The sequence below is a fragment of the Carettochelys insculpta genome, chromosome 2, assembly GCF_033958435.1.
Source record: "Carettochelys insculpta isolate YL-2023 chromosome 2, ASM3395843v1, whole genome shotgun sequence".
Classification (NCBI taxonomy): Eukaryota; Metazoa; Chordata; order Testudines; family Carettochelyidae; genus Carettochelys; species Carettochelys insculpta.
In genome coordinates, this window is record NC_134138.1 from 154,517,536 (window position 1) to 154,530,080 (window position 12,545).

A 12,545-nucleotide genomic window follows, 5' to 3' on the forward strand; every position below is an offset into this window, starting at 1 on the left:
TAAAAACAAAAAAACAAAAAACACAGGATAGTTGATAACATAAGATAATGTATGTTAATAGACTGGCAACCACTGAGATTAGACCAGGAATATTTTTAGAGGGAGCAGAAATAACATTAAAAAAATCAAGATACCAGCTGCTGGCAATAATGCCACTAATGTCATCACTGTGCTGCCATCATTATGTGTTACATTTTGGAGGTCAAAAGATAAAGCAAGTAGGGAGAAAAAAACACAGGATATCTAAATGATATTGTTTCTAACTTTGCTTTGCTAACTGTGTCATCATTTATTTGCCTTAGGCTTAGTGGCATGAGAAAGCATTTATGCTTCTACAGAATATGACATATGGTAGTATATTGTTTGAGTGTTGCAGAAGAAAATTCAGGAGTTAAAAATGAATTTAAATGGCATATTACAAGGTTTCTTTAGAATACTCATGTACAATTCATGTGGCCAAATTCAGAGGTGGCATGGAGATACAAGCTACACATGGGTATAATTGTATACATTGGTGTCACGTGAACAGTACAGAAGATGCTAGTAAAAGAATGTAAGATAATTAACTATATCTATTTTATGACTTCTTGCAAAGGTCCAGCTGCAACACCTCCCTTCTGCGCCCTTTGATGTATCAATTACGTCAGTCTACAGTGCTTCTCCACTACAGCTATGTTGATAATGGTGGGTGATTTACTTTCAACCTATTTGTCCTTTGACTTAGTCTGAAAATCATTCCAGTCTGCAGGGCACACAGGACCGTATATGTTTGTCCTTAAACTGTGTTAAAACCCATAATGCAGGAATATATTTATCATCGCATGTGTGCTGTAGGTCAGGGATCGTTCTAACCAGAAAAGCTAGCTTCAATGGGACTATCTAAGAGAGTAAGCATTACGTGTAGTAAAATCAGACAGCAAAAAAGATGAACCAGAAGATCTTCTCTGCAAAGTTTTGGATCTAGCTGCTTCCTCTATTAACTCACTCCTTCAGGAGTGGAACATCAGGCAAATTCCAAGAATCCTTTAATTTGTAGGGCTTCTGAGTATCTGAGCTCTATGTTTCAATGGCTAGAGCACAAGAACAAAATGACTTCTGGAAATACGTCTCCATATGAATCATAAACTATTATTTCTGCGGTTTCTTCAGTTGGGTAGGACTTCACAGAGAGTCCTCTCTATTAATCTTATGGTCTCTTTACTCACCATCCATATGCAGTCTTACTCTATTTTCCATTCCATACAACCTCTCTCCCAGTTCTCCTGTTCCTACTCCATCTTTCTTATCTATCCCTCCTGTAAGTTTTCTTCTCCCCTTTCTTCTCTTTCTGCCCTTGTCTAGACTAGGATAATTGGTAACTGCTCTTCAGCAACAGCAAGCATGCACTATTGCTATGACAAGCATAAGTGTTCTTGCAGTCAGAGCACTCATAGTTTGTATCTAGGTATGCCTGTGACTCTCAGAGCATCCTGGTGTGAGATGGCAACAGGAGCCCTGACATGGAACAGGAAACCTCAACTGGCTTGATCAACTCAATACAGCTCACGCATCATTGTTTATGATATTTATCTTAAATGTGTCTCATCATATAATATTTGAAAACCAGCAGCACGCGGCTTATTAATATCACTGTATACATGATGTGGATGCTGCATGTAAAATTACAGATATGCTCTGATATTATGGTGTGGAGGCTATCAACAGACAAAGAAAGCAAAATCATTCCTGGCCTCCCCCCCGCCCAAAGCAAACACCTCTTTGGTTCAGTTGCAAACCAGGCCAGGTGTGACCACAGACAAGGACGATGAGCTATTCACTTGCCTCAGAGACTGCAAGATCATTTGCACGGTAAAATCACAGGAGACTGCAAAAGCAACCTGGCATTAGTTCTTGGTGGACACAGTCAGCTGAGCAAAGCTGAAACTCCGGCAGGACTTCTTGGCTTTGAAATCAAGAGAAATTATAGGGTTACGAGGAACTGCTGAAAGACGTCGCGGCATCCGTCTCTTGAGGGAACAAAGAACCCAGTATTATTCTGTGGGGGTTGGATCCTGACTGGACCAGCCAGCTGTGCTGGAGAATGCTGAAAACTTTGTGTAAGCTGCTAAGTTAGTCAAAGCTGTATCTTGCTACAATGCAGTTTTAGACAGCAGGAAGTGTGCTTTTTTGTTTTGTCTTGTTTGCATCGCTTTCATATCTCTTTTACGGGTGCTTGAAATCACCTACATCTGTGCTCTTTGTTAACGTATTCTTTTTTATTACAAAGTATCTCTGTGCTGTGCATTAAGGTAGTGTGTACCATGCCAGGAGAGCTAGCAAGCCATTGTGTGTCCTGACTCTTTGGAGGCAGTGAACTTGGTATGACCTTTGTGAGTATCAACTTTAACTGTGTCTATGCTACAGTTTACGTTGGCATAACTTATGTCACAAACGATTGTATCCCCACCCCCACGCCACGTAAGTTACACGAACATCAGCAAGGTGTGAACAGCACTATGTCAGCAGGGGTGTTTTTCCTACTCACATAACCACTGCCACATGTGGAGGTGATTTTATTGTGATGATGGGACAGCTATCATTCGCATAGAACAGGCGTTGGCCACCAGAAAAGCAAGAACAGCCTTTTTTTTTCAAATTTAGTATTAAAAAAAATCAGTAATTCAAGAGCCACAATGAATGTGAATATGAGACCGTCCTTAATAAATAACATCAAACTGTGCTTTTTGTACCCCCCTAGTTTAAGAACTGCACACACACATATCCACAATGCACTACACATATTAGAGGGGGAGTTATCCAACATTTTGAGATCACTTCTTGTTTGCTATTTAGATATGAGTTATTCATTGTTGGGCTTTTAGATATTCACTGAAATATTGAAAATAATCTGGAGGGTTTCTTTTTTTCCTTTTTTTAATTGCAATTTTAGCATTCGGAACCACAAAGAAGTCCTTAAAGGGCTGCATGTGGCTCCGGAGCAGCAGGTTACAGACCCTTGGCCTAGAGCATCTTCACCACCGAATGCACACACATACCATCAGAGGGGCTGGACAATGCAGTGGAGATGGTTTTGGAGAGATTCAGGACAAGGATTGTTGGGGTCACCGTACATGAAGTAACTCGGCGGGAGGACCTTTTGTGCTGAGAACAAGCTGCTGGTGTCAGGGTTTTGAGTCAAAGCTGCACAGACTAAAGGCACCCAAGGTGCAGGAAAGGCAGTGACAGAATCCTTTATTGGTCTGAGTGAACCCTAAAGCACACCAACACTGTTCCTACTGTAGATGTCCCCTCTTTCTGTATATGATAATTACCTTCCTAATTCCCTAGTGCCCTCCCATTCCCTTCAGCCTTAAATGCTATCCCTAAAGTTCTCCATTATTCCCCTTTCTGTCTTCTCTCATTCTGGGATGTTCCCTTCCCAAGGCAGTTCCTCCCTTTGCAATTTGTGAGCCATTTCACCCTGTCTGGAGACGGTACCTTTTCTTTTTCCGCATTCCACAGCCTCTGCTTTTGTATGTTATTATCACCTATCCTTTCTTTACAGCTGCTACCACTCAGCACTGCTTTCTCCCATCTTCTCAAGGGCTTGGCACGCCATGAAGCACTCCAGAGGCCTGGCGCACTGCTTGCACAGCTCTGACTGGAGTGGAGATATTCCTGTAACTAGAAGGCAGCTGTGGTTTTTTATCAACCATGCCCTCTTGTTTTACCAACTCTTTACCACATTTTGAAGTATTTAAAAAAAAAAGGTGTGAGGAAAGTGGTACTAGCTGATAACCTACCCTCTGTACTGGTTTATTTTACAGAACCTTTTAAGTAAACATGAAACACGTGACTCTGAGGAAGAATGGTCCACATTAATCATGTTTAAAATAATGAGTCGATAGGGAAAAAAAAAAGGACAGAGAATCAATCACAGAGATAGTAACATTCCCCCAATGGATCTACCTCAGCAATATACCGTGCTTTTAAGAGAATTCTGATATGCTGTGTGAAGTAAAAGTGCTTAAAAATTACCCATTAGCAGGAAAATCTCTCATTTCTTTTAGTGCTCACTGTTTCTAGCGCTTAGTAACCACAGCGGATGTTGAAAGCTATTTGATGACTCACAAAATACATAAGCTTCTTTCTCCTCAACAGAAACAAACAAAAAAGAAAACTGACTGTAAATTTTGTTAATAACTAAGCTCTACATTCTGCCCTTGGATTTGTGTGTGAGACTCCTCACTGAATGGAGAGATACATAGATCTGAGAGAGAAATTCTCATTTATGTAATTTTTATCACGGGAGCATCCCGAGTGTCTAATCAGGATCAGCTCAGATCAGGCTGTGCACAAAATAGAGTACAAGACAATCCTGTCCATAACTGATGTTTAATTAAGGCAAGACATACCAAATGTTCGTACCAAACAAAGGAACAAAGGTGAGAGGATGGGGGAAACCATAATAAAAATATGTTTTCATAGGCCAGCTATGTAAACAACCAGATGACTTTGAGGTGGTTAATTTGACAAAATATAGATAAATAGATAAATAAATAAACAAATAATGAGAAATCCCAACATACCATCTAATCAGAGTCTTAGACACTGCTAATTGTCAGTGTCACATTGGATACTGATAGAAGTGGGTCTGGCAGAGGACTTTGGAGGAGAGGGTAATGCTTTATGGAATAACTGGGGAAGGACATTCCACACCAAAGATGTGGGGCCAACGAAAGTACAAAGATGCTCGTGGGAGAACAGGACCAGGGGGCAAAGGAAGCTGGCAGCACTGGTGCCGGGGTGGTGTGGGTGAAGGGAACACAATGAAATTCTTTTGTAAAATGAGTCAAGATAACCTTTAAGGTTGATTAATGCATTTGTGTTTCTTCAAGCATGCTCTTGTACGAGTACTATGCTGTAGTGGCCCTACAACACTCTGATTTGTAGTTAATTCGCTTATTCGTTCCTATTCTGTGCAGCTTTAAATCAAGCCAAAACCCCACAAAGCACCATAAAGAGTTGCAATAAAATATTTTTTAGTGCGGTTAAAATGCAACCAGAGGCTGTTCAACTATTTGATTAAAAACAATAGCCTAATCTTGTGCTAGGCACGTAATGGAGAGCTCTGTAAAAACACATTATAATTTTTTTTTTTACTGGACTGCATTTTACAATCAATAATGTCCTGCTTTCAATTGAAAATGCTGCCACAGCAGTAGTAACTTTTCAATAAGATTTCTAGTGTTTCACAGTAATACATCTATTAATTTGAAAACAAGAGTAGTCTAAAATGATTGAATTCTTGAGGCATTGAAACGGTACTGGTGATTTTATTCAGATTGTATCCAATATGATTTTCCATTTGGAGCCCACATTTTTTTACCTCTTTCATTATGTTATTATAAACAATACTCCAGATTTTACGGAGCCTTAGAAAGTTTTTAAATTTCAGACGAGGAAAATTAAACCTTAATGATTAAATAACAGGACATTTATATACATCAGTGGGTTTTCTCAGATACTGGGCTCAAACTACATACAATGTCCATTGAGCAAAAATAAAAAATCCAGCCATGCAAAATCACCTTACAAACCAATTGTTTCACTTTCTTTGAAAATCTGACTTTTACTTTGTTACTGGAACATCATTTTAAAATGACTCATATAAGTCTGAAGGTTAATTTATGCTTTTTTGGTTTTCGTACTGCCATTAAAGAGCTGACAGGCAAACATGCTGTTGTAGGAGTACTGCATTGTACCAGGAAGATAAAAACCATTCTACCCTCAACTACTTTGAGCCCTACAGTGGGTGCATCTCGTATATGAAATATCACCTCATCTAATCATACTGGTTTATCTCTGAACAATAGAATACCACAATACCAGCATAGATAGCACAATTTGAGCAATTAGGTGATTTCACTTGACAGTTTTTCAACACCAGAATCCTTCATTGTTATAATTCTGCTTTTATGAATTAAAGGCCATATATAGAGCACAAATGAGGTCTAAATTTAGTCACAGCAGACCAAAGCTCCACATAAAGACACACCTTTAAGTTATGTTGACCTGATAGGAAACAAAGATAAACAGCACAGCAAACATGTACTTGCAATGCACTGCTTCCCTATTAAATATTAACTGCTTCATTTACATATAAATGAACTGAGCAGTAATGGATGGAATTTCCAGGACTGCTGTCAGGTGCTGCTGCCATGGAAAGAGGATGAAGACAATATGGCTTGCATGGGTCAAATGACACAATCGTAACATCCGCTCTAAAGTGACTTAAAGATGACCGACCATTCACCAGTCTTCAAACATAATCCTAAACAGCATCTGTCTTCTCTCCCTCTGTAAACAGATCAAATTATTGAAATGTCTCCTTGACATTCATGGTATCTAACAGAAGCCAAAGTAGAAAAGGATGGGTGGTGTACAGCACTGAGGAGATGGCATAGTACTTGGTTTTGTTGTTTTGTTTAGCATTGATGTGCAGGTTGACAACATCAGCCATCAGAGACTGGAGGAGTGACCCACCCATATTTTTCATGGGTCTTCACTAAACTCTTAAATGTTGCTTCTGCTTCCTTACGACTGAAGGACTTTTTGGATTTGCCAGCTTTTCTGCAGATCCGGCCCTGCACCAAACAGAGAGAAAAAACTCATTAAACACGTGAACACACACGTCCATTCCAATTTAAACACTGAACAAGTAGAAAGAAAAGGCATTCACAAATGGTATTACACAATATGTGCTTTTTGTATTAGCGTTAGACCCTTATGTCTTCCGTCTGATCACAAATTCTTGAATAAGTCTGACTGTCCATCCACCCAAGAGCAATGTTGCCATCAGAAGACAGACAGACACACAAAAGCAGCACTTTATTATATAACATCTAATTGCTGAATAATAAAGGAGGAAGGTGGGAGGCTTTCAGGGAATCACCTACCACTTTATAGGCAGCTGTAAAAGCACGTTTGGAAGTCAGAGGGCTCAAGTTTTGCAGCTTTCCCCACCAACACTGACACTAATCTTCTCCTTTGCCCATTCCAATTCCCTCCCACAGAGCTAGTCTGGTGCCTCTCTAAGGGTACATTTACATTACCTGGTAGATCAACCTGGTCAGGGTTGATCTTTCATGAAATCCACACCTTCTGTGCTTCACAACCAAAGTCAGGTACTGTCCATTAGTAAACACTCTGAATGACCCAGTCTTCAATGAATAACTTAAGATTAAAATACTCAAAGGTATTCTTCAGAGGGAACTGCCAACGTGGCAAATTGTCCCAGTGACAGCATGGTAACATCACTAAACAACTGGACGCATTTACTGCTGATTGAACAAGATTTCAAAGAAAGAAAGAAAGAAAGACAGAAAAACAAATGCCCAGTCCTAATCTTTCTTAAATATAACAGGCTTAGTGTAACATTTCAAATTAGATTAAAAAGACCAACAATTTCTATTTGTGGGTCACGAATACCATGAAATTTTTGATAAATGAAAATCTAGGAATTCAAACTTCTTGCATCTTTACTAGCACAGAATTAAATGTGGGTATCACATGTATGACAGGACATTATTTTGGCAAGACATACAAGTAATAGATTGTTAACAGCTTATCATATACAATGTAGAATAATTTTGTACGTTTGGTGTAGATGCTAATTAAATTATTTGTGAAATCAGCAGGTGTTAGATGGTAATACAGGTGCAAATTTATTCCACCATGTATTAATACTGTTCTTTAAAATGCTAATTTGTATTGCTTATATCTAATAAGTAAAACATTATTTAGATTATTACACTAAGGCTATGTCTACACTTGCCCCTTCTTCAAAGGGGGCATGGTAATCAGAGTGATTAGAGATTACTAATGAAGTGCTGCTGTGAATATGCAGCACTTCATTAGGCTAATTCTCCCTCGCATCGACTTCAAAGTGTCAAACTTGGAAGTGCCGGCATGCCGTGTAGCCGCAGGCACTTCAAAGTGCCTTTACTTCCCAAAATTTGGAGTTGTAAATTTTGGGGAGTAAAGGCACTTCAAAGTGCCTGCAGCTGCACCATGTCAGCACTTCAAAGTTGGACACTTCGAAGTCGCTATGGGGGCGCATTAGCCAAATGAAGTGCTGCACATGCATTCCAGCACTTTATTAGTAATCTCCCAGCACCCTAATTACCATGCCCCCTTCAAAGAAGGGGACAAGTGTAGTCACAGCCCATGACTTCATCATAATTGTTTGACAGCCTGACATGAAAGCCTTTGTTAGCACGAAAAGATTTGATAGGCAGCTGCTCTTGTGCAACAGTGTTACACTTAGATGTAACCAAATAATATATTTGATTACATAAAAAGATAAGAACAGAAGAACAGCCATACTGGGTCAGGCCAAAGGTCCATCTAGCCCAGTATCTTACCTTCCAACCATGGCCAATGCTAGGTGCCACAGAGGGAGTGAACAGAACAGGTAATCATCAAGTGATCCCTCTCCTGTCATTCATTTGCTGCCTTTGACAAACAGGGTCTAGGGATGGGCTCTGACCTCTATGAATTTATCTAGTTCTCTTTTTAGCCCTCATAAAGTCCTGATCTTCACAACATCCTCTGGCAAGGAGTCCCACAGGCCTGCTGTGCACTTTTGTTAGTTTTAAACCTGCTACACTTCAATTTCATTTGATGACCCCCCCTTGTTCTTATATTATGGGAACAAGTAAATAACTTTTCCTTATTTACTTTTTCCATACCAGTCATGACTTTTAGACTTCTATCATATTGCCTTTTAGTCTCCTCTGTTCTAAGCTGAAAAGTCCCAGTGTTTTTAATCTCTCTTCATATGGCACCCATTCCAAACCCCTAATTGTTTTGTTGCTTGTTGCTGAAACTTTTCCAATGCCAATATATCTTTTTTGAGATGAGGTGACCACCATCTATAAGCAGTATTCAGGAGGTAGGCATACCATAGTTTTATACAGGGGCAGTAAGATATTCTTTGTCTTATTCTCTGTCTCTTTTTTAATGACTCCTAACCAGTGCCTTTTTTTTTCTTTTGCAATACTGAGCACCGGGAGCCCCAGCCATGGGACTGGCTGAGAGAGGGGGAGCCGGCTGAGCGCTGGCTCCTCTTTTATTTAATTTATTTATTTACTTATTACAATAAGAGCACTGCTCCTAACATTCTGCTTGCTATTTTGATTGCTGCTGCACACTCACTGGATGTTTTCAGAGAACTATCCGCAATGAAACACTTAACCCACAACATTAAATTGCATTTGCCATTTTGTTGCCCAATCACAGAGTTTTGTAAGATCTTTCTGAAGTGCTTCACAATCTACTTTGTTCTTAACTAGATCAAGCAGTTTAGTATCATCTGCAAATTCTACCACTTCACTGTTTTTACCCATTTATAAATAGGTTGAATAGGACTGCTCCCTGTATGGACCCTTCGGGGACACCACTATTTACCACTCTCCATTCTGAAAACCTACCCTTTATTCCTACCCTTTGGTCCCTGTCTTTTAACCAGTTATTCTTCTATAGGTCACAATTATTGATTCCCATATTTTGCTTCTTATCTGTTAGTGTTGTGACAGTCAGTTGATTGACAGACAAATGGAAACTGGTAGCAGGACATTAAAGTTCTTTGGTTGAAGGATGGATTGAAGGATTTAGTGTCATGATACCTTATATTCATCTGTAAATCCACATTTCTTGTTGACTTTAAACAATAACTAATCTTTTAACTGAAAATTGCCAACTCTAATTACATTTAACTGATAACACTGAATAAACAATTGAGTTTGGTGATAAAATCAAAAGTATAAAAATCAAAATGGACCAAACAACTCCTTTCCTCCAAACACCTAGGCTCCATAAATTTTTAATGGCATTTCAATAGCCATAGACCAGAGGTTCTCAAGTTGTAATTGGCTGATAACCGGTGATCCACAGTACACTTGGTGGTGGACTGAAAAATGGCTGCTCTTATGCCGTTAGCTCCTTTTCGTTATTTGCTGCTGTTAAACTGCATTCAAAGGTAACTAAAAATGCATTGAACACTATCTTTCTATTAATTTTCAATTTAAAAAACTGCTGGAGTTTCCCCAGAGATAGTACAGGTATCGAACACAGGGAGACTGTCCTGTGGTCCGCCCCCCCTTCAGTGCATGCTCACATGGACAACTGCTTGATTAGAATGTCACCTGTGCTATGAAAAAAAATTGAATCCTCCTTCATGGACAAAGACACACAAATCAGGCAGTGCTGCTGAACCTATTTCCATTGAAATCATTCTGAGTTTTGCCATTTATCTCCATGAGAGCTGAACAGGGCTTAGCTTATTATATAAGGATTATTGATTATTTGCATTGTGCATCCCATGTGCATGAGATCCCAAATGCAGACCAGGTTACTGCTGTTCACCACAACTGGAGGCTATAATTGTACTCATAATGCTTGCATGTATGAATATGTTTTGAATGTGCAAACTGCCCTTTTAAAAATATGTGTGGGACAAAATACCTTTTTATTCATAAAAAAGTACATGGTTTTGTCTGGAACCTCTGGGGTTACTTGAGAATAATGTTATCACTTGACTTTTAATTTTGAAAATGCAAATTGTGCCCACAGCTGAAAAAATACACATGTAGATGCATGATGTGGCCCTTAATTCAATTTTATCATAAAGTCCAAAATATTAAAATAAATTGACCAGGGCAGAAAGCAAACTAGTCCGGACTACGAAAATCCATCCACATTTGCCAATGAAAATGGCAATTCATACCAGCGGTGCTGGAACATTTTTCACACATATTTATAACAGAGGTGTTAAAGTGTAAGTAATCTGGTAACAGAGTAACCGCCAAAATTTCTGTTCATTACTTGGTTAACCATTGACCCCTCTCTCTCTGTCCCCCGCTCTGCCTGTAAAAGTCTCAGCCAGCACTCAAGCTGGGTCACCGTCTCTCCCTGCTGTGGGGATTGGGCTCTTCCCCTCTCCCCTGCCACTTTGTATTTAAATGGGCAGGGAGAAGAGGGGAAGAGCCCAATCCCCACAGCAGGGACAGCAGCTGAGCCAGCCTACGTGCAATGGAGGTATTTTAAATGTAGGGCAGCAGCAGGGGAAATGGCCTGATCCCAGCGAAAGCAGGGACAGAGGCAGAGCCAGCCACTCCCAGTTTGCTTGGGGGCGGGGGAAGTGGCTGCAAGTAACTGATAGCACTAACCAATAAGCAGATGATGGTAGTATCTGGTTATATGACGAACCAATAAGCATTTGATCTGATTATCTGTTAGTCATGTAACCGGATACTCCATACAGAAAAAGGCAAGCAGGAATTGGCCATCAACTGCTCAGCAACCATTGTTGTGTCCCACTCCCATTAAAACCAAAAGCAGAACACCCACTGACTTCAGGCAGCAGGATCAAGCCTTTAAGAACATAAGAACATAAGAATGGCCATACTGGGTCAGACCAAAGGTCCATCAAGCCCAGCATCCCATCTGCCGACGGTGGCCAATGCCAGGTGCCCCAGAGAAGGAGAACAGAAGACAATGATCAAGTGATTTATCTCCTGCCATCCATCTCCTGCCCTTGTACTGAAGGCTAGGGCACCATACTTTACCCCGGCTAATAGCCATTTATGGACCTAACCTGCAAAAATTTATCAAGCTCTTTTTTAAACCCTAATAGAGTCCTGGCCTTCACAGCCTCCTCGGGCAAGGAGTTCCACAGGTTGACTGTGCGCTGTGTGAAGAAAAATTTCCTTTTATTAGTTTTGAACCTACTACCCATCAATTTCATTTGGTGTCCCCTAGTTCTTGTATTATGGGAAAAGGTAAATAATTTTTCTATATTCACTTTCTCCACACCATTCATGATTTTATATACCTCTATCATATCGCCCCTCAATCGCCTTTTTTCCAAACTGAAAAGTCCCAGTCTCTCTAGCCTCTCCCCATATGGGACCCTTTCCAAGCCCCTAATCATCTTAGTCGCCCTTTTCTGAACCTTTTCTAATGCCAATATATCTTTTTTGAGGTGAGGAGACCACATCTGCACGCAGTACTCGAGATGTGGGCGTACCATAGTTTTATATAGGGGAAGTATGATATCTTTTGTCTTATTATCGATCCCTTTTTTAATAATTCCTAACATCCTATTTGCCTTACTAACTGGCGCTGCACACTGCGTGGATGTCTTCAGAGAACTATCCACTATAACTCCAAGATCCCTTTCCTGATCTGTCGTAGCTAAATTTGACCCCATCATGTAGTACGTGTAATTTGGGTTATTTTTTCCAACATGCATTACCTTACACTTACCCACATTAAATTTCATTTGCCATTTTGCTGCCCAATCACTCAGTTTGCTGAGATCTTTTTGTAGCTCTTCACAATCCCTTTTGCTTTTGACTGTCCTGAACAACTTGGTGTCATCTGCAAACTTTGCCACCTCACTGCTTACCTCATTTTCTAGATCATTGATGAACAAGTTGAACAGGATCGGTCCCAGGACTGAGCCCTGGGGAACACCACTAGTTACCCCCTCCATTGTGAAA

General features: G+C 40.1%; 1 protein-coding gene across 1 annotated transcript in view; it reads right to left on the minus strand.

Moving 5' to 3' along the window:
• Positions 1 to 4,355: 4,355 nt before the first annotated feature.
• Positions 4,356 to 12,545, minus strand: part of UBE2QL1 (ubiquitin conjugating enzyme E2 QL1) — a 28,538-nt gene continuing 20,348 nt past the window's right edge. The window contains exon 2 of the mRNA XM_074985972.1: positions 4,356 to 6,626. Coding sequence (XP_074842073.1) covers positions 6,495 to 6,626 — 132 coding nt within the window. The 3' untranslated portion in view covers positions 4,356 to 6,494. The remainder of the gene's footprint in view (positions 6,627 to 12,545) is intronic.